Genomic DNA, 26,868 nt, shown 5'->3' on the forward strand with positions numbered 1-26,868 from the left:
GTTATGGAGGTGGTGGTGGTGGCAGAGACAACAACGGTGGTTGGTGGCGGAGGAGAGATTGTGTATTCATATATAAATACACTTATAGTTATATTAAAATTGGGATAGCCTATAAGGAACACTCAAAGCTCTAAGCACAAAAACATTATGTTTGTCTTCTGAAAGTGTGTAGATTGTTAGTTATAAATATCTTCTTAACATGTATCACAATCTTGTCCGTTTTAAGCTATTGATACAAAACTTACCAAGGGGTCACCATCCTAAAATAATTGATCTCACCCGGACACACATAACTACAAAGTTCTTATGAGATCTAAGGTCCTCACAACTTTAAAACAGGCTGTCACACGGAAAGTATACACACAAACTTTATAAAGAGTGCTTATTTCTCCTTCCCGGATCAACCGAAATTTACTTGGTAGTTGAGAATACACATTGAATGGCATGTGATTTGTTAGAGGATTTTATAACTTCTCGAAAATGCCCATTTACCCCTGTTCCTAAATCTTGAATGATATTTGAGTGAATCTTTTCCAATTTGTTTCGGTGCTGAACATGAGCAAAATATACCGGAATCTAACAAGTAACAAATACAACATGCATTCAAGATCCACAACTAGATAGATACATTTATTCTGTTGATAAAAATAATCCACATAAACAAACAAACAAACAAACAAATCTTATCAAATAGTATCTACGAATGAAGGAATATATACAATACATGATACAGATAGAGACACGAATCCCTTACTTAATGTACATGTTCACCATCATAAGTCATAAGTCATAACTCATAACCCTCCTCTTTGTGTGACAATGATAAAAGCTCCACAAGTTCCATTCTATACTCCAACCCTCTCAGATAATGTCCCACCAGCATGCACCTTAAGTTAACATATTATATTTTGTTATTGTTTTATACTTCAAATAAATAAATTAATCCAAAACACAATCAAAAAAAGATATATATATATATATATATATATATATATATATATATATATATATATATATATATATATATATATATAAAGTAAAGAGGGGTAACCAAAAGAGAAGGCGAGCTAGATAGTCCCTAGTCAAAGAAACAAGAGGCTGAAATTGAATAGAAGTGTTCTCCTTCTCCTTCTCCTTCTCCACAACATCATGATCATGATCAATGCTTCCAATTCCAATTGATGTTTGTGATTGTGAATGCATTTTAGGTGAAAGTGTTGCAAGAAGACCATGAACAATTGAATGAATTGTTTCTTTCAGGTCTGCAGATGTTGGTTCTGACAGCTCAGCCACCTGTTGTTACTTAAATAATAATAATAAATAATCACTCACAATTCACAAATATAAAAACCTTTTCATGAAACAATTATAACCTTTTCTGGTTGTAAAGATCTTAAGTAGTCCAACAATTCATTCTTTTCTTCCCCAACAAACTGTTGCATCTGCAAAGCTGCATTCTTCCTCTTTACCTCATGAAGCTCCTGGAATTGTTCACAAATTTTTCATTTTAAGTCAAAACTGTTAAAAAGGCTATTTTCGTCATTTGGTGGGTAAAAGTCTAATATTTAGTCATTTACCTTTTTGACAGAAAACAAACGGGATTGCAGTTTCAAGATATATTGTTGAACTTCAGGGGTCATTTGACCAAGATCTGGAAACTCAGATGGATTTTCACTTGTTTCTTCAGATTTATGTGTATTTGTTATTATATTGTTGTGTATTAATTTTGAATCTCCAATTCCAATTGTCTGCTTATTATCTGTAGTTTCTTCATATGTGTCAAAGTTTCTCTCCAAACACAGCCTATATTCAGCATTCCTCAATGTATACCTGAAATACAACAATTTATATTCTCAAAAATGAATATAAAGATTTGAAAAAAAAAAATAATAATAAAGAAGGGTAATTACCCAGTCATTAAAGAAGAAACCAACAATTTGGAAAGTGGTTTCCATAAAGCTTCAATTAAGACTTGAAATTGGTCTGAAGGCAGAAGTCCCAACATTCCTGATATAGTCCTCTTCATGGCATCAATGGTGGTAGGTGGAACATCTCTTTGGATGATGCTTACATCCAATGGCTCTATTTCTTGAATTAATTTCAAGAGCATTGATTTCTAGTAAAAATAAAACCCATGCAATCGTCATTTTTATTTATATAAGTATATAATAACTACACACGTATCATAAAATGACATATGTTAACATTTTGAATAGATGAGGTTTTTCATTGGAGAAGATTTATAAAGATGGGTTTTTGATTTGGCAAAAGTCAAAAGTCATTGAATAGGTTAGTTGGGTTAGGCTTTTTGCATGTTCTAAATTTGGTCTTCCAAATCAACTGAAAACCTAAATGTACCAAATTCAATCTACATCAAAGCATATACCTTTCCTACACCAGATTCACATAAGAGTCAATTACATTTATCTAACATCACATGTTACAGGACCATTTAAGCTGCAATAACTTTAAAAAAATGGCAATACCCTCAAGATTTGGTAGAGTGATGGCAAAGTTTCTGCAAGCAAAGATCTTTTGAGTTTTGATCTATGTTAGATCATGGATTTTGAGTCATTTGGCCATATAAAGTGGCCACTATCACTGCCTTAGCTAATATGAATGTTCATAAACATACTATTGGATGAACATGAAGAAGAAAGCTGAGTTAGATGTTTGTTCTTTAGGTAAATTTGGCACTAGCCTATTACATTACAATTATATTCAGTTCATTAGTACTAACTTGTGTAAAAAACCATGCAATTACCATCCAATTTGGCCTTTGATTCTTCCCATTATAAACTATGATCCCTCAATAGTTCTTAATTACTACACTTAATTCAATCTAATCCCACCAAGAAATTCAGCTAGTATTTAATCATGAAGTAAATCTTATGTAATGAAATTGAAACAAATATGTGGTGAAGAAGTTATAAATAAAGCAAGGTATCGATCACACAAGCAAAATACTGATTTAGCTCTTGGTCAGTAACCTGCTCGATCTAGCAATTTAAGACTCAATTAATCCAATCTAGTCAACCAATACGTGCAATTCAATAACTTAAATAACAAAACTAACCTTTGAGCGTGAATCCCCTTCATGTGCCCTAATCCCATCGGACGAAGCAAAAACTAGGGTTTTCACGTTTATCAAATCTTTGGGAACTCGGCGGAAAGAAACGCTTGGAAATGATACGGACTGGTTACGACGAAGAGCGAGTGAAGAAGAAGAAGCAGAAGAAAGAGGAGGGCGAGAAGAAGCACACGAGAGAAAAGAGGCGACAAAGGCTGCCATTAACAGACACCCTTATGCACTCTCTTTCCTACCACTTGTTGAATCTGTGTGCAGCGTTGAACACAGTCATGATATATAGCGACGATAAAAGTATTGGACACGAACGACATGAACCGAACAAAGGAAACACGGTGATCAGGATTTTCGTGGGAGCAAAGCGTCGAACAGTTGGAGTGGGAGGGGAATCGTTACAAAAGATAAGATTACAGTTATGGGCTGGGCTTCTGGGGTTTGTGAAACTTTTCTTTATAATTAGGCTATTCTTATCAGCCCAAATAATATCATTTTATTTGGTATAATTATTGTTTAGTTATAGTTGTTGATTTGTTGGAAGAAAATTTGTATATAGTATTTTTTTTATTAAAATCAATTAGTGGTATACCCGTGCAATGGATGGATTGATTGATGTAAAATCATTGATCGATTTTATTTTCTTTTAAAAAATTCTATTTTTATTTGTTTCCATTATAGCTTTTTGTTATGTATAAACAAAAAAAATCAACATTAATACCAAAAATTAAGCAATGAAGCTTAAATCAGCCATCTCAATTTTTAAATCCCAAATTCATCATAAAATAAAAAAAGGGGAAGAATCTCAAAAGAAAAACCTCATCGAAAAAAAGTATGCATTGAGAACATTCTCTTGCATGTCTAAAGATTTTTTGAATTGCCAATTTAGTCTAACCAAAAGCGGACCCTTCACAGTAAAAACTATAACATCATAAATGATGAAGAAAAACATAATGCGAGTAAAATATCATGTATAATTCTTGAAAAAAATGCTAATGTGTATAAAATTTGATTGTTAGCAACAACTTTGGCAATCAATGTTTTTCAACGACTGGCAATTCATGTAGCAAAAACCCCATCTCTAAATGAATTTGAAAATATAAATTATATTAAAAAGATTAAACATAAATAGTTGAGAAGGCTAAAAGAATATCTAGATACAACATCTTCATAACAATAAAGTTTTTACTACCTTAGACATTATAACCCATGGAACTGTCTTATTCCTAAAACCCTGGTATCTACAACTTACAAATGAGTTAAAGAAATAAAATGATTTTAGAACAAATATACAAATCCTTTTAGTTCCAATTTTGTAAGTGATGGAATATTTACTAGAATACCCATTACCTAGGGTAGGTGCATTAGCTTTTGGAATGCTTTCGATAAGCCCTTCTCGAAGGAGTATAACACAATGATTCTTGTTTGAATGATAAAAATAAAATAAAATATGACAACATAAATAACTATCACCATATCAAAAGATACATAAGGGACAAAAAGAATAACCTACAACGAACGATACATAAGGGTAATTTGGGGAACAAAAAGATTGTAACATTTTAAATTTTCAACCAAAATTTTCAATTTTAAAACACATAAAACTCAATGTCACATTTCTCAAAAACCACAAATGTATCATTTGTCAAAACACAAATCAACAAAACACTGATCGTATCCCAGAATCCTCCAACATAATCTCGAACAGGTGTTTACAATCAAGACGACGCCTTCCCGCAATCCTGAGAGGTGTCTGAAACACATATCACACAACACGGTAAGCACGAAGCTTAGTGAGTTGTCAAAAATACCACACACACAAATAATAAGCCTCTCACGGCTATAGCTCGGCATGGACCCTCCGGTCATGCGTCTCGATGAGGACCCTCCGGTCTCACGGCTCGGTGTGGACCCTCTGATCATGCATCTCGGTGAAGACCCTCTGGTCTCACAGCTCGGGTTGGACTCTCCAGTCCTGTATCTCCGTGAAGACCCTCCGGTCTCACAACTCGGTTTGGACCCTCCGGTCCTAACTCAGTAAGGCACAGATTAATATAGCATATATCACAAAGACAAAATGAATAAGATCACATAACTTAGTATAAGCACATAGGACCCTGTGATCGATAACTCAAATAAGACCCTCCGGTCACATAGTATTACCACTCAGGTAAGTATAGTGAGAAGACTCACCTCGTAAGTAAGCAAGTAGATCTAGTACCCCACGAACAGTCTAGACTCCGCCTACATAATACAATTATCTCTAATAAGAAATTTGTAATAACCACTCCGAGATGTTAAGCTAACTCCTCCACTAAATCTCAAAAGGGTGAAAAGACCATTTTACCACTCCATGGTCTCCAAGGTCCATAGTTGACCAAACCTTAAAAGTCAACATAAGTCAACGGTCCATGTTGACTAAACTCATCGCGTTCCTTCGTTTTCTCTGAAGTATCAGGAAAATCCAACTTAACTCGTTGAGTTGTAGCGCGTCCAGACTATCGGGGAAAACCCTAGCTGACTCGTCGAGTTGTCTCATGCACTCGTCGAGTCCCTCTTGACCAATTATCATTCAGATGATTCTAAGAAGAAATAAGATCTCAAACTCTAATTCTAAGAAGAAATAAGATCTCAAACTCTAGATCTAGCCTCCTACGGCTGAAATACCACGTAAATCTGCAAGCTTTACGTCCATGCATGGCATCTAGGGCTCGAAATGCCAAAACAAGCTCTATATGGGGTTTAATGCATAAAAGCTTACCACTAGCTTGATAAAGCTTGGATCTTTGGGCTCAAAGGACCTCATATTTTCCAGACCTGAAGTCTCAACTCCATGGAAAGCTCAATAAACTCTAGAACTCAAAGAAGGATGGAAAAAGGTCCTAAACTCCCTAGAAGAGAGATCTAACCAAACAATGAGCATGGCGGTAGCTTTTTACCTTCAAACAGAAGCTAGGAATGAATGAACACCGGATCCAAGAGCTCCCTCTCGTCCCAAGTCTTTTGCTCCTCAATCTTCCTCCAAAATGCACTAAAATATGCAATATTAGCCTCTCTTTCTCTCACACAAGGATATAGCTCGATTAGGGTTTCTCTCAGAGTGTTAAGATGACAAGGGAGGCGGAAATGAAGGATTAAGGTCCTTTAAATATGACACAAACCTTGAAAATTAGGGTTTTCTCACTCAGCATCTACTCGTTGAGTTGGGGTCCTCCAACTTGTCGAGTAGACTCTAAAAATCGTGCGGCCATTAACTCCTCTACTAGGCGAGTTAGAGCATCCAACTCGTCAAGTTGTTCGTATATTATTAATGTAAATTAATTAAATATTATACCTGAGAGTCGAGATGTTACAAAGATAAATTACATAAAGCGTGTATATTGGATAGAAATGTAAGTGTGCCATATTAGGATGTGATTAGAGACTACACTCTACACCAATATCATACATGCATTCCTACCCATGAGCCAAATAAAGAAGTAGTATTATAATGAAAGAAAACAAAATTTTTAAAAATATTTTTTTTTTGGAATGACAGAAATATATTAAAAACTAGCAAGAAGCTGGGAAAAATTTACATCAAAGTACAAGCTAAAGTGGGTTTCAAAGCCACTCCGTCCAACGTAAATTACCTTTACTACATCTATTTGAAATCCAAAGAAAGCTTTTTCTACAACTTCATCAAATAAAAAAGACTTTTTTGGGATTGCCGATCCAAAAATGAATGAGTTTCGAAAATTCCAAATACTCCAAAATGTAGTGAAAATAACAGCATCAAACACCTTTTGTTGACTCCCCCTCCCCCTCAACGAAACACTCTTGGGCTAAGAGAGTGTTTCTTATTACCTTATCAGCAAAAAGAGCATTTGTGCAAACGCTATGGATAAGTTAAGAGTTAAATTTATAGACAGTATCAAAACTGACATTTGCTTCAACGAATTGGTTCTTACTAACATCCCAGTCAACTGAGGAAGGTTTGAGGACACCACAACACCAGAAGAATGAACAATATTTGACAGGTTCTTCTAATACTTTGAGAACTTTGGTTTCACATCCTGCAATCAAAAAATTATAATTAGAACACAAGGTAACCCATTGAAGTTGTTCTATGAGTTCTTGAACAAATTCTACATCTTAACCATTTCTCTCAACTAATAATAAGTTGACATGGAAAAAGAAGTCCTCAAACTGAATAGGAAAATCGCGTTAATTTTCATTTAATATTCAAGAAAAAGTCAAAATAAAAGAAATATTTTTATTTCAAAATGGTATCTCTATCTAAAACAGAGCAAAGCCCTTACCTGAAACCAATTAATCTCCCTAATCAACACTTTCATTTTGAACAACAGTTAATAGTCAATCCTGAAAAACATGAACGAAAATATCAATCTTCAACTTAGTTGTTGTAATTAGTAGGGTGTGATACCCTAATTAAAGAGGAATAATGAGATTTTACTTGTCAATTATATCATCAATATGAATATATTGTATCATATATGCTTGAAAAAGAAGAAAAATGAATTAATAAGAAAGAATGATCTTACTGATGGGTTTTGAGCATAACAAACAATCTTATGTGTGCATGCAACCCTAATTGCTTTGATATATGTTTTCTCTAATTGAACATACAAGTATTAAACATCAAAAGTAAAAACCCTAAAAGGTATATCCCATTTTCAAAAATATCAATAACATAAGATAGTAAACATACCTTTGATTGTTATGTAGTAATAACAATATGAATCTAAGAGTTCTTGAAGCTTAAGAGCTAGTGTTACAAGTGTTATACCTCTAATGAATCACACCCCAACCAAGCAAGAGGATGAGAAATGAGAGAGGAGGAGAAGCTCTTAGAAATTCAGTTATCATTCTAGGATTCAGAGTAGCCAAAAATCACAAGCCCTATGGGTCTATTTATAGTGCATATAGCATACACCGGATAACCCTAATTTGAATAAAATATTATTAATTCAAATTAGTAATTATCCACCTCCATAATTATTCGCATGAGATAATCTAGAAACCATAATTATCCTTAAGAATTTAGTTCACCACCTCGGAAGGTTCTAGAACTTCTTGCTCAACTATTGAACAATTGCACTTTAGTCTCTGCACTTTCAGTTAATTCTTTTAATCCCGAAATTAATTACAATTAATTTCTGATTAAATATTAATTAAATAATATGATTCTAATTAATATATTATTTTCATAATAGTAAATTACACGAATCGTCCCTATAGTTTGGGGTAATAACCGCATTTGGTGCCTAACTTATTTTTTTTACTTGGAAAGTCTCTACTATTTGTTTTTGTTACGCGTTTACTCCCTACTGTTTGTTTATGTTACACATTTGGTCTCTAACTTACCTGAAAAGACTATTATTTAAATAGGAAAAATGGTGGGGTAGTTATTGTAAGGTGAGAGTGTTGGGTTAGGGGTGTGTTTATTTAAATAAACTAAAATTTTAAGGGCAAAATAGTTTTTTTAGGTAAGACAGGGACCAAGCGCGTAACAAAAACAAACAATAAGGACCTTCTGAGTTAAAAAATAAAGATAAGGACCAAACGCATAAACTAACCTAAGCAATAGGGACCATTCATGTAATTTATTCTTTTCATAATACATTAATAAATCATTTATTTTACTTTATTAATTAAATAATGAATTCAACCTCTTTCGAGATGTCATCTTGTCTAGTTGCTAGTTATGAGGGCAACCCAAAAGGATTGTGCTACTATTAATTCAAGTATATACCAATTATAGTTATCGGCTTAGACACCTAATCCAATAGTCTCCCACTTGGATAAGTCTAATAACTATAGTTTCCATTATAATTTCAAATTTTGATTAGCAAATTGTAGCTCTCCAAGCCGTTGTCGAACTCTGACATAGTTAGTTACGTATCCTAAGATAAGTGATCATATAGTCCTGTATTCTGCAAGATATCACGTGGACAGATGACAGGGAATATAATCATTCTTATTGTCTAATACTTTGTTTCCTAATTTCTTATTTGTAATGACACAGAACTACTAATCGAACACATCAATTTAGTCATTGACCTGAAACATCCCAAAAATACAGTCCAAAAATTGCATTTTAAATTATTAATAAAACCATAGTTATAAAAACATTAAATCAAGTCATAAGTCATTATTCTCAAAACATCATAATCATCTCTTAAACATATCAGAGTAAAAACATCCCAGACTGCATAAATGGTGTGTGCACTGCAGTCATCCCGAGCTCTTCCCCTTGCTACTGGAAGTACCTTAAACCAAAACTAAAAACTGTAAGCACGAAGCTTATTGAGTCTCCCCAAGCTACCACATACCATACACATAATCAAATAAACACATAAAATCCCCCCCCCCCCCCCGCCCCTTCCTCGGGCCCCGTTCGGCATCAGATAGAGTCTGGCATCAGGCCCTACCTGGTATCGAGCCCCGCTCGATATACAGATTTGTTTCTACCAAGCCCCGCCCGTCTTTGGGCCATGCTCGCTATACACATACAGACATAAAATCATACTCGCACATAAAGAATCATACACAGTACTATATACTCTCTTCCTAAGGCCTCGCCTATCATGGGCCCCGCCCATACTCTGCTGATAATGAGATATGGAACCCCGTCCACTCTTAGATAGTAGTGAGATACGGGACCCCACCCACACTCACCTCCCTACCAGGAATATATAAGTATCACAAAAGACAACAAGTATAACTAAACATGCATTCCTTCATCGAGTACCACTCGTCATCAAATCGTAGTTCAAAAACATACATATAACCTTCCTCGGGCCCCGCCCAACATTGAAATTTAGTCTGGAACATACCGATACCATAACCTACCCATTCATAACATACTTAGATAATGCTAAGATACGGGTCCATCCCACACTTAGCTACTAATCATAAACAAGAATAAGATACGAACCCAACCCACACTTAGGTACTCTACACGGGTCGACATTGGTGCCTTCGACCCATTCCTACAGGAGAAAACTCACCTCGCAAGCTCGCTATAGAATCTCACAAATAAATATCACGCTGGTAGCTGGCAGATCCCCGAACTACTGATCTCTCGACTCTCCGAGCTACTGATCACCATACAAATTAGATAAGTTCGGGATTCTTATAACTTGACCATAGATCCTCACTGGGGTAGAAGACCATTCCACCCCTCACATACTCTTGTCCAAGTGTGGACTCTACTCAACCCTCTTGAACCCTTTTTCATCCTTCATAACCCCCACCCCCCCAATGGTCAACCTTGGTCAAAGTCAAGGTCAAGGTCAAAGTCAACACTCCACATTGACTCAAATCATCGATTTATCCTCATAACTTTCCGAGTTCCCTAGCTACTCATAGTCGTAGCAGAACCAATCAACTCGTCGAGTCCCTTTTCAGACTAGTCGAGTTCTGCCCTATACAAAATCGGGACAAACCGACTTAATTCGTCGAGTCCCTCTCTGGACTCGCTGAGTCCCTCTGTCTGTTTAGGCCATCTTAATAGATTAAGCCCCTACTCTCCAGATCCAAACTCCATACTTCTTCTACATACTGAAAGGGCCCTCCGAAGGGTAAAGTCTCCAACTTTACCCACTAATAGACCTTCTTAATGGGTTTAGCTCAAACCCTAGTTCTTTAGGATATATATCTTTGTCCAAAGGCCATAATACTCCAAACCAAAACATGAAAACTGAGATCTAGGTCCTAGACACCAAATGTAAACATAAAGTCTCAAGCTTTCCTTCCATGCATGGCCTTTTGGGGCTTAAAAGGCCATAATAAGACCTTAAAGCTTGCATAGGGCTTCCATGGTCATAAAGTTTGCACCTTTATGCCATGAAACCCCTTCTAGACCCCAGATCTGAAAGGTAGATCACTTAGGACGTCGATATCCCGAGGACTAAGCTTCTTGGACCAAAACCCCATAAAGTGAAAAAAAAGGATATCTATTAAGCCACTAAGCAAGGTTGAGGCTTGCTTACTAGAAAATGAAGTGGATGAGATGTTGCGTCTGGATCTACAATCTTCTCCTAGAATCCTCTAGCTTCTTCTTCTTCTACAAGCATTAAATCACACAAAGTTCACTCAAATATGGCTCACAAGCTCACACAAGGCTCTAGGGTTTCGTGGATTAGGGTTTGGGACTTGGAGGCTGGAAATGAGGCCATAAAGTGGGGATTAAGATGCTTAAATACGGTGCAAAACCCTAAAATTAGGGTTTCACTCTAGCAGACCTACTCGTCGAGTTGAGGGCTTTCAACTCGTCGAGTAGATTGCTTAAAACCCACGTCCCTTTCTTATTCCTACTCGTCGAGTTATCCCCCTTGGACTCGACGAGTTGGCCTTCAATTTGAAAATTAATCTTTCCTTAATTAGCCTCCTAGTTTTCAGGTGTTACATGGCCGGGCCCAACACTATAGCTCAACACCAAATCATCAAGGGGCCCAAGATATCGCTTTTTCCCGTTAAGACAAAAGGAACAGATAAACTATGACTTATATGCTCGCACTATTTACTTATTAAATCGTGTACAACAATACGTTTTATAGCATCAAGTTACAGATGTGTTTACGTATCATCAATGCACAACCAACTCATAAACAACAACTCATATATATATATATATATATATATATATATATATATATATATATATATATATATATATATATATATATATATGTTCATTTAAAGATTATAAGATATTACCGTATCTGAATTACTCGTGATAAATTTCGTGAAGTAATTCTCTGAGTGCGGGTTAATCCAATACTTAAAATTCCCATTTCAAAAGTACTCATGAACAGTGCAACATACTTACAAAAGTATGATCAACTATGGATATTTCAATAATCTAATTATTTGGGAAGTAAAACATGCAAAATGAAACACAATAATAAAAAATTAACAAAAGATAGTAAACGATACTCATAAATAAATCACCATTATTTATTCATCAAATGTCAATTACATTTACTCTGTTACAAGTTTCTAAATGTCTATCTAACCACTAAAACTAAAATCATCCTTCAGACCAATGCTCCTTAAATGTTGAATGTGATTTATCCTACTTAGACCCTTTGTGAGGGGATCTGCAGGATTCTCTTCTGATGATACCCTCTTCACGAGGACGTGTCCTACTCTATGGTTAATAAAGTGGTATTTTCTTTCGATATGTATAGATCTACCATGATCTCTTAGTTCCTTTGTCAAGGCAACCGCTCCTTCATTATCACAGATTATCTGCATTGACTCCTTTATGGTTGTCATAATCATAAGGTCTCTGATGCAATTCTTCAACCATATAGCCTCTTTCGATGCTTCTCTTGCAGCTATACACTCTGATTCACAGGTAGAATCAGCCAATGTCTCCTGTTTAGAACTTTTCCAAGTTACAGCTCCTCCATTAAAGGTAAACACCCAGCCATAATGAGAATGGAAGTTTTCTCTGTCTGTCTGAAAGCTGGTGTTACTATATCCAGTAACTCTCAAGTTATCACTACCACCAAGCATAAGGACCCAATCCTTAGTTCTTCGCAAATACTTGAGAATGTTCTTGACCGCTATCCAATGAGCTCTACTCGAATTTCCATGAAATCGACTAACCATGCTCAAAGAAAAAGCCACATTAGGGAGAGTACATGTCATATCATACATGATCAATCCAACAGCAGAAGCATATGGAACTTGATTCATTTCTCCTATCTATATATGTACTCGTACTTTGAGTCTTACCCAGTTTAGTATTACTCTGGATAGGCAACTCTCATTTCGTGGAATTTTCCATGCTAAAACGCTTACTCAGTTTTGGTATTACGTACTTTGACCAAGTCCAATTAGTCTTTTACTCATGTTTCTCAAAATTCTTATTCCCAGAATATAAGCAGCCTCTCCCAGATCCTTCGTAGTGAAACACTTTCGAAGCCAAGAGTTAACCTCTTGTAAGGTTGGAACGCCATTTCCTATAAGAAGTTTTTCATCGACATACAATTCAAGGAAGGCTACTATACTTACGCTAGCTTTGACATATACACAAGATTCATCTTCACTTCTAGAGAAGCCAAACTCTTTAACTTTCGCGTCAAAGCAAAGATTCCATCTGTGAGAGGCTTGTTTCAATCTATAGATTGATTTCTCAAGCTTACAAACTCTATTGGGGTACTTAGCTTCCATAAAACCCTCTGGATGACTCATGTATACATCCTCAACCAACTTCACATTAAGGAAGGCGGTTTTGACATCCATCTGCCAAATTTCATAGTCATGAAATGTAGCTATGGCTAGCATTACCCTAATAGATTTAATCTTAGTTAGTGGTGAGAAGGTCTCATCATAATCAACCCCTTGGTTTAAGTAAAGCCCTTCGCAACTAGTCAAGATTTGAAAGTGTGTACCTTTCCATCCATGTCGGTCTTCTTATTGAAGATCCATTTGCATCCAACTATCTTACGACCTGGTATATTGTCAACCAAATTCCAAACTTGGTTGTCATACATGGACATGATCTCGCTGTCCATTGCCTCTTTCCATTTGGCAGACTCAGGGCCCGCCATAGCTTCCTTGTAGTTAAAAGGTTCATCCAAATTTATCAGTGTATTATCACCAATAAACGTATCATCATCTGTAGTAATATGAAAACCATAAAACTCAGGTGACATTATAACTCTACTGGAACATCTAAGTGGTAATGACTCATCAACTGGTTTAACTGGAATTTCTTCCTCAGGTTGAGTGCTGGTATTAGAGGCTCATTCATCGTTTAACTCTTGAACTTTCTTCAAGATCAATAGTACTCACACTGTCCTCTTTGCATATGAGTTCTCTCTCATGAAAGACTCCCCTTCGTGCTATGAAGACCATGTCGCCAATAGGTCTGTAGAACAAATATCCAAAGGACTTTTATAGGTAGCCGATGAAAATGCATCGCTCTCTTCGAGGTTCAAGATTATCGTGAATTTATCATATGATGAAAGCTTCACAACCCCAAACCTTGATATGTGTAAATGAGGGAACATTCGTTGTCCACATCTCGTGAGGTGTTTTGGCAACCTTCTAAGGCATACCCTCATAAGTGAATTGGAAGTGAAGCTCGACTCATCATGGAACGAACCATGTCCAACAAGGTTCGATTACACCTCTCAGCCATACCATTAAGTTGTGGTGACCTAGGAGGTGTCAATTGTGAAACTATTCCACATTCCTTGAGGTAGTAATGAAACTCGATACTAAGATACTCATCGCCTCTGTCAGATCTATGCATCTTTATGTTCCTGCCCAATTGATTCCCGACTTCTTGTTTGAACTCTTTGAATTTTTCAAAGGTTTCTGACTTATGATTGATCAAGTAAATATATACATATATGCTATAATCATTAATAAAAGTCATATAGAATCGATTTTCATCCCTTGTGGTGGATCTGAAGGGTCCACACACATCTGTGTGTATGAGATTGAACAATCCTTCACCTCTTTCACAAGAACTAGCTAAAGGTGATTTAGTCATCTTTCCAAGTAAACAAGACTCGCACGTATCATATGATCTTAAGTCAAACGATTCCAACACTCCATTATTTTGGAGTTGGGCAATGAGTTTGTTATTGACATGTCCAAGACGACAATGCCACAAGCATGCTTTGTCTAAACCATTAGACAAATCAATTTGTAAAACACTATTACCTAAATTGTCTTCAGCCATCACAGTTTCATACACGCCATCACAAGCTAAAGCTTCAAAATAAAATACACCATTTTTGAAAGCAGAAATAGATCCATTCTCATTATTAAAGAATATCTAAAATCTTGTCTATATAAACCATGAAATGAAATGATGTTTCTTGTCATTTCTGACGAGTAGCAACAACTAATCAAATCTAAACACAACCCAATACTAAGCACTAAGTTATAAACACCAGTCTTGGTAACAAGTGACGATCTCCTATTGCTCATGATTAGGTTCATTCTACCATGCTCCACATCCTCACTTCGTCTTATCCCATGTAAGTCAGAATAAATGTGAAAACCACATCATGTATCAAGGACCTAAGAATGAGAATACGTTGAGTTTTTAGATAAGATAATGTAAATACCTGCCGAGGTTGGCTTCACCTTGCCATCCTTTATGTCTTGCAAGTATTTAGGGCAGCTTCATTTCCAATGCCCTTTCTCATGGCAGTAAAGCAAGTAGCCTCTTTAGGATCAGAGGCGGGAGGAGTGTCAGAACTAGATTTTCCTTTAGGTCATTTCTTGAGGACCTAGCTTGCGACTTTCCCTTCCAATTCTTTTTAGAAGGACCTTTCCCTTTCTTCCATTTTCCTTTCCCTATGGCCAAGACAGAAGCAGCAACAGGAGTGGAGGTAATACCTTTTCCCTTCATACCCGCTTCATCAGTTCGCAAGAGGTTCTGAAGTTGAGCCAATATGGTCTCTTGGTTGTTCAAATGATAAGTTAGGATAAACTGATCATAACAACCGGGCAATTAGTGCAAGACTATATCAATAGCCAATTCCTCATCAAATTTCACATTTAGCTTTAGCAATCACTCCACGTATCTTTGCATTCTTTGAACGTGGCTACTGACGGGACTCTCCATCTTTCATCTTGCTAGTGACGAGAGACTTTACTACCTCATACTTTTCTTGACGAGGTCGTTGGTGGTACTTTTCCACCAAGTCCTTGTTCATCTCGTATGGCCAGTAATCCTCATAGAACCTTTAGAGCTCAGGAGTCATAGTAGCTACCATGATTTATGCCACTTTGGTTGCATCATTTTAGTGTTTCCTATACCCAACTAGTTCTTTAGCAGTAGCTTTGGTTTCATCTATCTCGAGAAGTTCTTTTTCAAGCACATACTCCTTGTGCTCGAAACGTAGAGCCATCTTGATGTTTTGCATCCAATCATTATAATTGGTGCCGTCAAGAGTAACCCTCGAGCAGATGTTCAAGAGTGAGAAGTTGTTGGAGGAGGAACCAAAAGCATCGTTAGGAGGTGACATCTAAACAAGAAGAAGGACAATTTTTGGTTAGATGAGAATATTCCTCTATATATCCCTCAAATGAAATATTAAGGCTATGATCCAACTAGATATTTCACAACTTAGAAATGAGATGTCTTAATCTAATTGTGAAATAAATAAAGGTAGGTAAATGACGATTTACCAATATCACCACAAAAAAACGAAATTTAAACGAATTATGTTTTTTGAATGATATTCCTAGATGTTTTGAGAGTCATTGAACTATTCAATTGCATGTTTAATCTCGATTATTCTCTTCCATTTGTGATCGGGATACCGAGGATCACAAAAAAGATGTGAATAACTGTAACATCCCCAAAATCTCGGCTAGAAAAGACCGGTTTCATTTATGCTTTTTAAACATTTTCAGAGTAAATCCTTTTGATTTTAAAAGAGATGCGGAATTTGTTCCCAAAAACAAAACATAATAAAATAGATTTTTGTCAAAACATTTCATAAAGAAATATAATTTCATTTCATAATCAAAAATCGGGATGTCATGTTCCGATACAGACCATAAAAGCATAAACGATAACATTACAAATCATTCAACAAATATATACATATACAGACTTGTAAACAAAACAACTTGATGATTCATCCATCTTATGCCCTTGCACCAGTTCCTGTAATACAAATAAACTGAGTAGGTCAGGCTTGGGGGCATGGTGAGCATATAGAGTTTTCAACCCACAATAAATAATTATATTTAATTCAACAATCAACAATAACCCGATTACCCATTCCCGTTATCCTTACTTTACGTCCCTAAAATAACATCTATCTCAATGGATCTAATCTAGGATTTTCATCGGGACGGACATTACGGCAGAGGGGCTTCCTCAATAATAAGTGTCCTGAAGGCAACCATATGGGGGATAGAGTACCCCGGTGAACACATCGTTCACAACACCTACAGGTTATGAGTCTGCTAGCGTTCCACATGACTGTCTAGAATAGTCTGTGGTCATCATCCACACTCTGCTGAATGACTAGAATAACAACAACAACGAGGCCTCTCATCAATTTATTTCATTGCGCACCAAAAGTCTACCAATATTCTACCCAACATATTAGTAGATAAAAATATACATTTTTTATACATAATTAAAAAAAGACTGTATAGCATACTCTTTCAATACTCCATCCAAATAGCAAGTAATACGTAAACACATAACAAGAAATTTCAAGGAGAGTCATATAAGTCTCTGTGTTAGAAGGTAATAATAATACCCTCAAACAACCCGTATTCTTAAATACATTCAATGATTACTTGTATAATATCGTGTATTGAAAGGGACTATACACTCACTTTGATCAGAAGATGAGTGGGCAGCACTACGACTTGCAGAAGTAGTATTCCTCGGTAGATCTGGAAGATCTTCACAAAAACCGAGCTCCTGGCGGGCAGGGCTTCGGCTCAGGAATAATGCTCCTCAGGATCCTCGGGACTTCGAAACTTACTTCGGGGATCGGGAATGATACCGTGGCTTCGGGATATAATTGGCACGCAAAACGATGCAAAACTTAGAGAGAAAGGAAGAAAAATGGCAAGGAAAATGGCTGATCTCAGTTTTTATTTATAGGCTATTGGGTATGGGATTACGCTGGGCGTAATTTCCAAGTACGCTGGGCGTAATCTTGGTTACGCTGGGCGTACACTTCGGATAAGCTTTGGTATGTGTGCCACGGTCTTCAAAAATTCATAACTTGTGCATACGAGCTCCGTTTTCGACGTTCTTTATATCCACGCGTAGGTGAGATTATGCTCTACAACTTTCATTTAGACTTCGTTGGCTAACTTTGAATTTATTTTTTAATATTTATTTTTAGTAGGGCGGGATAGAAAAACTCCGTTAGAAATTCATAACTTCTTCGTCTGACGTCCGTTTTCGTCCCTCTTTCTGTCGTTGCACTACTTGTTGGGTTTTGAGCAATCTAACACTTCCTAAGTGTGCATGCAACCCTAATAAACCTTGGATCTATGTTTGTCTAAATACATGCAAAATAATAATTTTTCCAAGGTTTATAACCTATCTAACATGGCATGGGGAACATTTCAACATAAAAGAGTTAGAAGAGATTACATACCTTTTGATGAGTTTGGTTCTAAGGAGTTTGAGGGCCAAGCACCAATAGTGTGAATGCCTCAAATGGAATCACAAAAGACCACAAACTCTTAGAAAACTTTGAGAGATTGTATACACTTGTATATTTCGGCCACACACAAGCTCACACACACTAGTTCACTAGTTACACTAAGGCACCATTTCATGCTCCATAAGCATGCTTATATAGTGTGCATGGTTAGGGTGAAACCCAAATAACCCATGACCTTTCCTTTCCAAGGATCCATGGGATAAAAGCTCCATGGATCATCCATGGACTTCCATATAAGCTTAGCCCATTAACAAAAGAGCATTAGCCCACACTATATAAAACCAATAGCCCATAATCTAATTAGTCTTCCTTTTAATCTCTAAATTAATTCATAATTGATTTAAAAACTAAAACTAATTAAATAACATAATCTCATATTAATATATTATAACTTATAATATATTAATAAACATATGTGTATAACTCTCATAAAATTATCCATAAATAGTTTGGATGAGATGCAACCCAAATGGACCATGCCGGGTTGGGTCAAGTATATACCAAATAAGTTATGGACTTAGACACCTTATCCAACAGACTCCCACTTGGATAAGTCTAATAACTATATTTGCGTATGTTATTTCAGGAACGAACCAGCAATCGTAGCTCTTGAAAACTCCGTTGAACTATGAAGACTCTGTTGAACTATGAAGCGCCATTTTAGATAAGTGATCATATAATCCTCTGTCCTCATGATATCAGCCGGAAAAATACATGGAACAACGTCGTACTTATTGTCCATCAGTTTGTTTCCCGATTTCCGATTTGTTTGACAAAGAACTTAATCGAACACATCAATTTAGTTCTGACCGGCCGGTACATAGGTCACAACAAAATCATCGAGGGGCCCAGATATCGCTTCTATTTCTAGAAGGAACAGATAAACTTCGACTCATATACTTGTTGTACTACTTGTTGAATTGTACACAAAGGCACATTTTATAACATCAAGTTACTGATGTGTTTACGTGCAATCAATGCACAACCAACTCATAGGTAACAACTCATATCTCTAGGTTTGAAGATTTATATGATATTACCGTCTCACGATCACTCGAGATAAATTCCATGAAGTGATACAAGTGAGCGTGGGTTTATTCCAATACTCATAACTTATGAGCACTCATGAATGTTTTAGCAACCATTGCTATGACTAAACCCATTTAGCCATCTACAAACCCGATTCATGACAGTCTTGATTCATACCTACTTCCAACATATGAACGACTGTGGAGTGTTTTAATAACTTAGTCATTCGAAAAGAATAACCTAGCTATTTTGGAAGTCAAAACATGCAAAGTGAAACACAATAATAATCAAATCCAATATGGTCTCAGAACCCTTTTGAATATAAATAGAACCACCTTTTATTTATCACCATATTGATTACACATTATTCATTGTATAATGTTTCAAACAATCAACTTAAGACTTGAATAAAAACAATAGTCGTCCCATGCTCCTAGCATGTACACTTTGTTTTTCTAAACAATAGTTATGCCATACTCCAAGTATGCACACTATGTTTTTCTATGATCCTTACATTGTGATGTAGATCAATTGAACATGATTCCAATGATACTCATTTCACAAACCCAAATCCTTATTGTAAATGTGAGAATCCACGATTCCTATCATTTACCAAAAAACTGTTAGAATTTAAACTTTTATGCAATGTTCCTCTTGTAATGATTATTCACAAAGTCACCAAAACTTTGTGACCAGTCATTACAGAGTTTTCCAAAGAAGGTCAACTTCTATGGAACGGAAGTCTCATATTCAAAGTACATTGCTTTGAACATCCTTCTTGCATTAAGGTTTTTCTAATCTTACATAGATTGAATAACTTCCACCTATGGAGACATTTCCATAGTCCCATTTTGACTATCACTTCTGAACAAGAGTTACTTCTTTTCAGAACATGTCAATGCGGTCCTTTCCGACAACTTACATCATACTTCCAACTTTCCCTGAGCAACCAATCATTGGCGAACCTCAGATTGTCCTCGACAATTGCTTAATCACTTTAGTCATATCCAGTTCTAGACTTTTCCCTTCTCAATGCCTTAAGCATTTGGAAAATTTAGAAAAGATGAATATTATAGCACATGCAATCGATCCTATATCCGAAGCATATGGGACACGATTCATGATGTCTCACATAAAGACATGATACTAGACCAGTCTTTTGCTACAATATTTTTTATTTGCCATGTTTTCAAAATTTAACTATGAAGAGGGATGCCATAGTCATAATTGAATTTTGAGAACGCAATATATATAGAATTTCCTTAAGTCGAACCATTCAGACATAGAATTCATATATATGTCCTTGACTAAAGATGATTAAAATCTCAATCTAAGCTTTAGAATTGAAATGAAGTATAATTTCCTCTCCCTTAATTATAGCAAAACAACTTTTCAACCCCTGTAACTTCAAGAATTGAAACTTTGTTTTCTATAATTAACATTGCTAACTTGCAACACTAAACGTAATAATCATGCTCCCACTAACATGATGATAATCAGAATAACACTTATGCTCCCACTAGCTCTGACATATTTCCAGAAATCTGCTGGACTTCTGAAATTTAGATTCATACACCATTTCTTAGATAGCTCACATGTGTGTCTAAACAATTTTCAGAACTATGAAAAGGGATGCCGTAATCATGGTCTCAATTGCTTAGGCATTTGCCATTTCTCACAAATCCATGTTAGTGTGCCGGTTAACCACACACGCTCCACTAACGACTTTTGAAAATGCAAATAACACAATTGATATCTACGTAAAATCCACTTAGTGAAAGCGTTTCCTCACCATCATTTTCATGAATCGGAGAGAAACCTTATGACACTTAGATTTTATAGTGTATGAGTTCCTATCCATGTGAATTTTTCAAAACCATAATCACGAGATAAGGTTAGTGACAAATTCAGCCTTACATGGATTAAACTTGTTCAATCTTAATTTCTTGTCACCTTAGTAGCACAAGGCCCACCAATGCTTCCAAGTTGAACTCTGATAACTCACATGCAAATTCAACTTATTTGAAGTAGGTACAGAAATAAGAATTATGTCAACACGATAGGTTGCAAACCTTAAGTCGTGTGCTAGTGATAAATTACAGGTTTTACTCTTGATTAAATCTTGAAACTCTTTCAGGATCTTTAAGGCTCCCACTGTCCCCTTGACATATAAGTTTCCCAGTCAAGAACCATTCCTTGACAAAACAAATATTCAAGGGATAGTGCGGATTCTTATCAAGACTAACACTTCATACAATTGGTCTTAGTTGGTCTTTGTCTCATCCAAGACATCACAACTTATCAATCTCAAATGTACAAGGGTAGAAACATTTTACACTACATTTGATAAGTGTTTTAAACCTTACTTTATGTCACTCAATGTTACAATCTTGGAGTATGACTCTAAGAATTTTTATGGAACGAAGTATGACTCATCTTCTTGATCTTAACCAATCCAACAATTCATGACCTCTCTTCTTAGCCATAACAATGCACTAAGACTCCTTAGAGTATGAATTTGTGATATGGTTTCATAATCATTAAGATGATCATGAAATACGATACTAAAGTACTCTCCCATCCTTTCAGATTTGAGAAACTTTTATCTTCCTGCCTAATTTGATTCTTCTCATTTGTTTTGTTATACATTGTAACTTTTCCAATGTTACAGAATTATACTCAACCTTATAAGTATAATCATACTTACTAATATTTAGTAAATCATGACAAATCAATCTTTGTGGTGGACCTTGACCAGCGCACACCCAGTGTACCTAATTCCTTTGTCCTTCAATTGACTCACATATACATGTGATCAAAGAATTAGTCTTAATTTTCAAATATGAAAATTCTCATTCATCATACAATACAACTTGTATGATTCCAAGTTTCTGTCCAATTGAAACTTGGGTGATGAAAAACTTTCTTCATTTGGTAAATTCAGACACTACCACAAAATGAAAGAATCAAATCCTCTTTCCAATAATGCTATTACTGGAAACATATAAGCAACAATTTTCCACATATGCCATTGTAAGGATGTTTTTAAAATAAATAAAATTAAAACCCTTTTTTTCTTTTATTTTAAAACTTTGTGGAAAAACTTATCCTTACAATCCACATGAAAACCTTGTTGTTATCTATTCATAAGCAATATATTATAACTCTTAAGCAACAGCTCAAAATTCTGATTACCGAATCATGCGATCAAAACCCACCTTCGCAATCAGAATCAGCATATACTTACTTTAAGCTTCCTATCTTTTCTTTTGATTCTTAAAACATCAACATGTGACCCATTCACATTATGTAATAAGAATCTCCAAATAGAAACTTAATAGAGTTAGTCAGTGGACTTTACCCGAAGTAGAGTCAAACCTCTTGACTTGATCAACCTTATGATCTTTCAGGTAAATATGGCAGCTTCGCAACCCATGCCCCTTCCTTTGGCAACAAAACACATGGACCCTTTGGTAATGGCACATGAGACTATCTCAGACTTAGCCTTTCTCTTTACCATTTGGTCAACCGAGTTGACTATGGCCGATCCCTTTCCATTGGGAAGAGAAATGCTTTTCTAGATATCCAATGCTACCATTGCCAATGTCCATTTAAGATTTGGGATGTTGATCTTCTAATAAAATTTGCTTTACTAGTGTTCCAAATCATTGTTGATTCCGCAGCACAAAGCAAATAGATAAGATCATTAAGGCTCGTGTCATAGTCTGTCTCATAGTAGTCCCAAAGAGACTCATTATGTTACTAAGAAAGTGATTGAACATCCAACTTTCACGAGACTCTGACACCCAACTCTCCCGGCTTGTCAATATGTGACTTTATCTTCAAGATGTGAGCACACATAGACTATGCTTGCCAATAGGGATTGAGTGACCTTAAACTTGTGGGTTTGGGAGAATAAATGGAGGAGGTGGAGGAAGTGAAGCATGATGTTGAGGAACATCATCTTCAAGAGATTTGGGAAGATCATAGTTGTCTGAACCAGACATCTATAATGGGAGAAAATTAAATCAAGTTAGTTGATTCAAAGTCCTTAATATAACACCCAATATGAAATATTAAGGCTAGGACCCAACACAATATTTTATAGTTTGGAAGAGGGATGCCGTAATCCAAGCTATAAAATATTTGAAGGTAGGCAAATGACGATTCACCAATTTCCACCATGAAAAAAGAAATAATTTATTAGGTTTTAATTGGATTTGAAATTCCTAGATCTTTTGAGATTCATTGAACTTTTCAATGGCATGTTTCAATCTCGAGTGTGCCCTCTCAAATTTTGTGACTGGGATGCCAAGGATCACAAAGCAAGGTGTGAATAACCATACCAATTCACTTGGTACCCTTAATATTATCACCTAATCAATGTGCCGGTTAACCACACACGCTCCATTAATCTATGACAAACATTAAGTCACCCTTCGTGATCCTTACTAGTCCAAGTTAGTGTGCCGGTTACCCACACACGCTCCACCAACGACTTGGTAAGGTACAAAGTGTGAATTTCATGGGCTAGCACCAAATTCACATTTTTCCTAAAGTAACTAAGATTGGGAATTAAATAAAAAAAATATTTAGTTACTTTATAATAATCATTATACTTTTAATGAGAATTTAAAGTCATTGTCCTACCCGTGCGGCTAACGACCCTCCACCGATCAAGCAAGCGGTGGGTGAGAGTGGACACCCATTAAGTCGCCATTTTATAGGCAACAACCTTATACCCACCTTATAGACCGGCTTCGTGAATGAGGCATACTAACGGTAAAACGACTTGTTTGTATACATATATATAATAATTAACCATTAATGTTATAAATAGTATAAGTGTTGAATTTTAACTTTTTAAAATTCTAAGTGTTGGAATTAAAGTTTATTAAAGTGTGTGAAACTTTTCCAAATTCCAAAACTTGAGGGCAAGTTTTGAACAATTCATAAACTTTTGGATATTCATAACTTATGAGTTTTAATTAAGTGTTTTAATGCTTTTAATGAAGAGTCTCTTGGAAATCCATAACTTGAGGACAAGTTGTGGAGTCAATAAAACATTTATGGGAAAAACTCTTCAAGAAAATGTAACCTACAACTTCTTAATAAAACATTTAAAAGAAAACCTCTTGGAATTCCATAACTTGAGGACAAATTATGAATTCCATTAAAACACATTAAGATCAAGAATTAACTAACAAACAATTTGCAAATAATTCCTATGATCTAACAAAACTCATATGAACATGAACATCCACATCAACAATTTCAAGAATCATATGAACACATATAAAATTGAAATTTTGATTATAACTTTGAAATTAGTCCACCATCATCATTACCGCATCAAAAACAGGTTTTATAAGATCAAAACAGTTTAAGGTAATGATTCTAGACAAATTCCAACACCAAAACTCGAAAATCTGCACTCAGGCCTGCCAACTCGTCGAGTGCATGAACTGACTCGGCGAGTTGGTTGAATCTACACATGGACTCAGCGAGTACCATGAATGGACTCGGCGAGTCTGCTGTGCAGAATGCAGTTTTTCAAAAATTTTCAGCAATTTGCATCAAGTATTCAAATAAGCAAGCCTAGGCTCTGATACCACTGTTGGGTTTTGAGCAATCTAACACTTCCTAAGTGTGCATGCAACCCTAATAAACCTTGGATCTATGTTTGTCTAAATACATGCAAAATAATAATTTTTCCAAGGTTTATAACCTATCTAACATGGCATGGGGAACATTTCAACATAAAAGAGTTAGAAGAGATTACATACCTTTTGATGAGTTTGGTTCTAAGGAGTTTGAGGGTCAAGCACCAATAGTGTGAATGCCTCAAATGGAATCACAAAACACCACAAACTCTTAGAAAACTTTGAGAGAGTGTATACACTTGTATATTTCGGCCACACACAAGCTCACACACACTAGTTCACTAGTTACACTAAGGCACCATTTCATGCTCCATAAGCATGCTTATATAGTGTGCATGGTTAGGGTGAAACCCTAATAACCCATGACCTTTCCTTTCCAAGGATCCATGGGTTAAAAGCTCCATGGATCATCCATGGACTTCCATATAAGCTTAGCCCATTAACAAAAGAGCATTAGCCCACACTATATAAAACCAATAGCCCATAATCTAATTAGTCTTCCTTTTAATCTCTAAATTAATTCATAATTAATTTAAGACTAAAACTAATTAAATAACATAATCTCATATTAATATATTATAACTTATAATATATTAATAAACATATGTGTATAATTCTCATAAAATTATCCATAAATAGTTTGGATGAGATGCAACCCAAATGGACCATGCCGGGTCGGGTCAAGTATATACCAAATAAGTTATCGACTTAGACACCTTATCCAACACTACTATCGACGAGATCTTCGGTTCTCGTTTAGAAAGTTTTGGCTAAAACTCGCTCGATCTCAATTCGAACTTTTGGGCTGTCTACCACTAAGCTGAAACTTCGAAAAATCATAACTTCCTCATACGAAATCAGATTTAGGCGTTCTTTTTATGCATACTCTCGGTTCAAAATTATCTATGTCTTTCGTGTTGATCATTAAGGCTAAGTATCACTCCTTCATAAATTCACTATTTACGTCACGCTGTGCCACACCGGTTTTGTCGCGAAACTTCGACAGGTCATAACTTCTTCGTTATAACTTGGATTTCAGCATTCTTTATATTTTCGGGAACCTCGTCTCAACCACTACATCTTCGTGCATCAATATCAGGTTTATATAACATTTCATTTTTACGCTTATTTTTATTCTTGATTAAATCAAATCACATAATTAAGCAGATAAGTATAAAACACATAATTCGCAAATAATACATTCTTATTATTTTAAATTGGGTTACAAAGGTTAACCAAAACTATTACATTGCTAAAAATGGCAAGCCCATAAACACGAGCGTTACAATAACCATGCAAATTAGCTTGGTACTCTCGATACCATTTATCATCTAATTAATGTGTCGGTTAGCCACACGTGCTCCATCAATCAATGATAATTTACGAGACACCCATTGCCACCTTTTATTAGTCCATGTTAGTGTGTCGGTTAACCCCACATGCTCCACTAACGGCTTATATAAATTATAAAGTGCAATGTGCTATTTCATGGATTAGCATCAAATTCATATTTTTCCTAAAGTAACTAAGATTGAGAATTTTATAAAATCATTTGGTTACTTTATAATCTCATTATACTTATTAATAGGAATTATTTGTCCCATCAAACCCTTTCGGCTAATGACCCTCGACCAATAAAGGAAGTGGTGGGTGAGAATGGACACCCATTTAACTATCATTTTATAGGCAGTTTCATTATACCTCCCTTATAGACTAGCTTCGTGAATGAGACGTACTAGCGGGTCGACTAACTTGTCTAATACATATAGTAAATATTAAATATTTAATTTTACATATAGTATAAGGTGTATTTTAAACATTTCAAAAAACTAGGGTTTATAATCTTTTAAATTTCGAAATTAAAACAATTAATTTGAATTTAAAAGAAATTGATTTAATAATTATC

General features: G+C 35.7%; 1 protein-coding gene across 1 annotated transcript; it reads right to left on the reverse strand.

Annotated features, from left to right (window-relative positions):
- Positions 1 to 577: 577 nt before the first annotated feature.
- LOC145047360 (MAR-binding filament-like protein) lies at positions 578 to 3,451 on the reverse strand. The gene is made up of 6 exons (XM_078995614.1): positions 3,077 to 3,451; positions 1,911 to 2,116; positions 1,578 to 1,830; positions 1,374 to 1,481; positions 1,052 to 1,293; positions 578 to 887 (listed from the first exon to the last, which is right to left on the reverse strand). Exons 1-6 carry the CDS (start codon positions 3,290 to 3,292, stop codon positions 788 to 790), a joined length of 1,125 nt encoding a protein of 374 aa, XP_078851740.1. The 5' UTR covers positions 3,293 to 3,451; the 3' UTR covers positions 578 to 787.
- Positions 3,452 to 26,868: the final 23,417 nt, after the last annotated feature.

The sequence above is a fragment of the Lactuca saligna genome, chromosome 5 (assembly GCF_052625555.1).
Source record: "Lactuca saligna cultivar CGN05327 chromosome 5, ASM5262555v1, whole genome shotgun sequence".
Taxonomy (NCBI): Eukaryota; Viridiplantae; Streptophyta; class Magnoliopsida; order Asterales; family Asteraceae; genus Lactuca; species Lactuca saligna.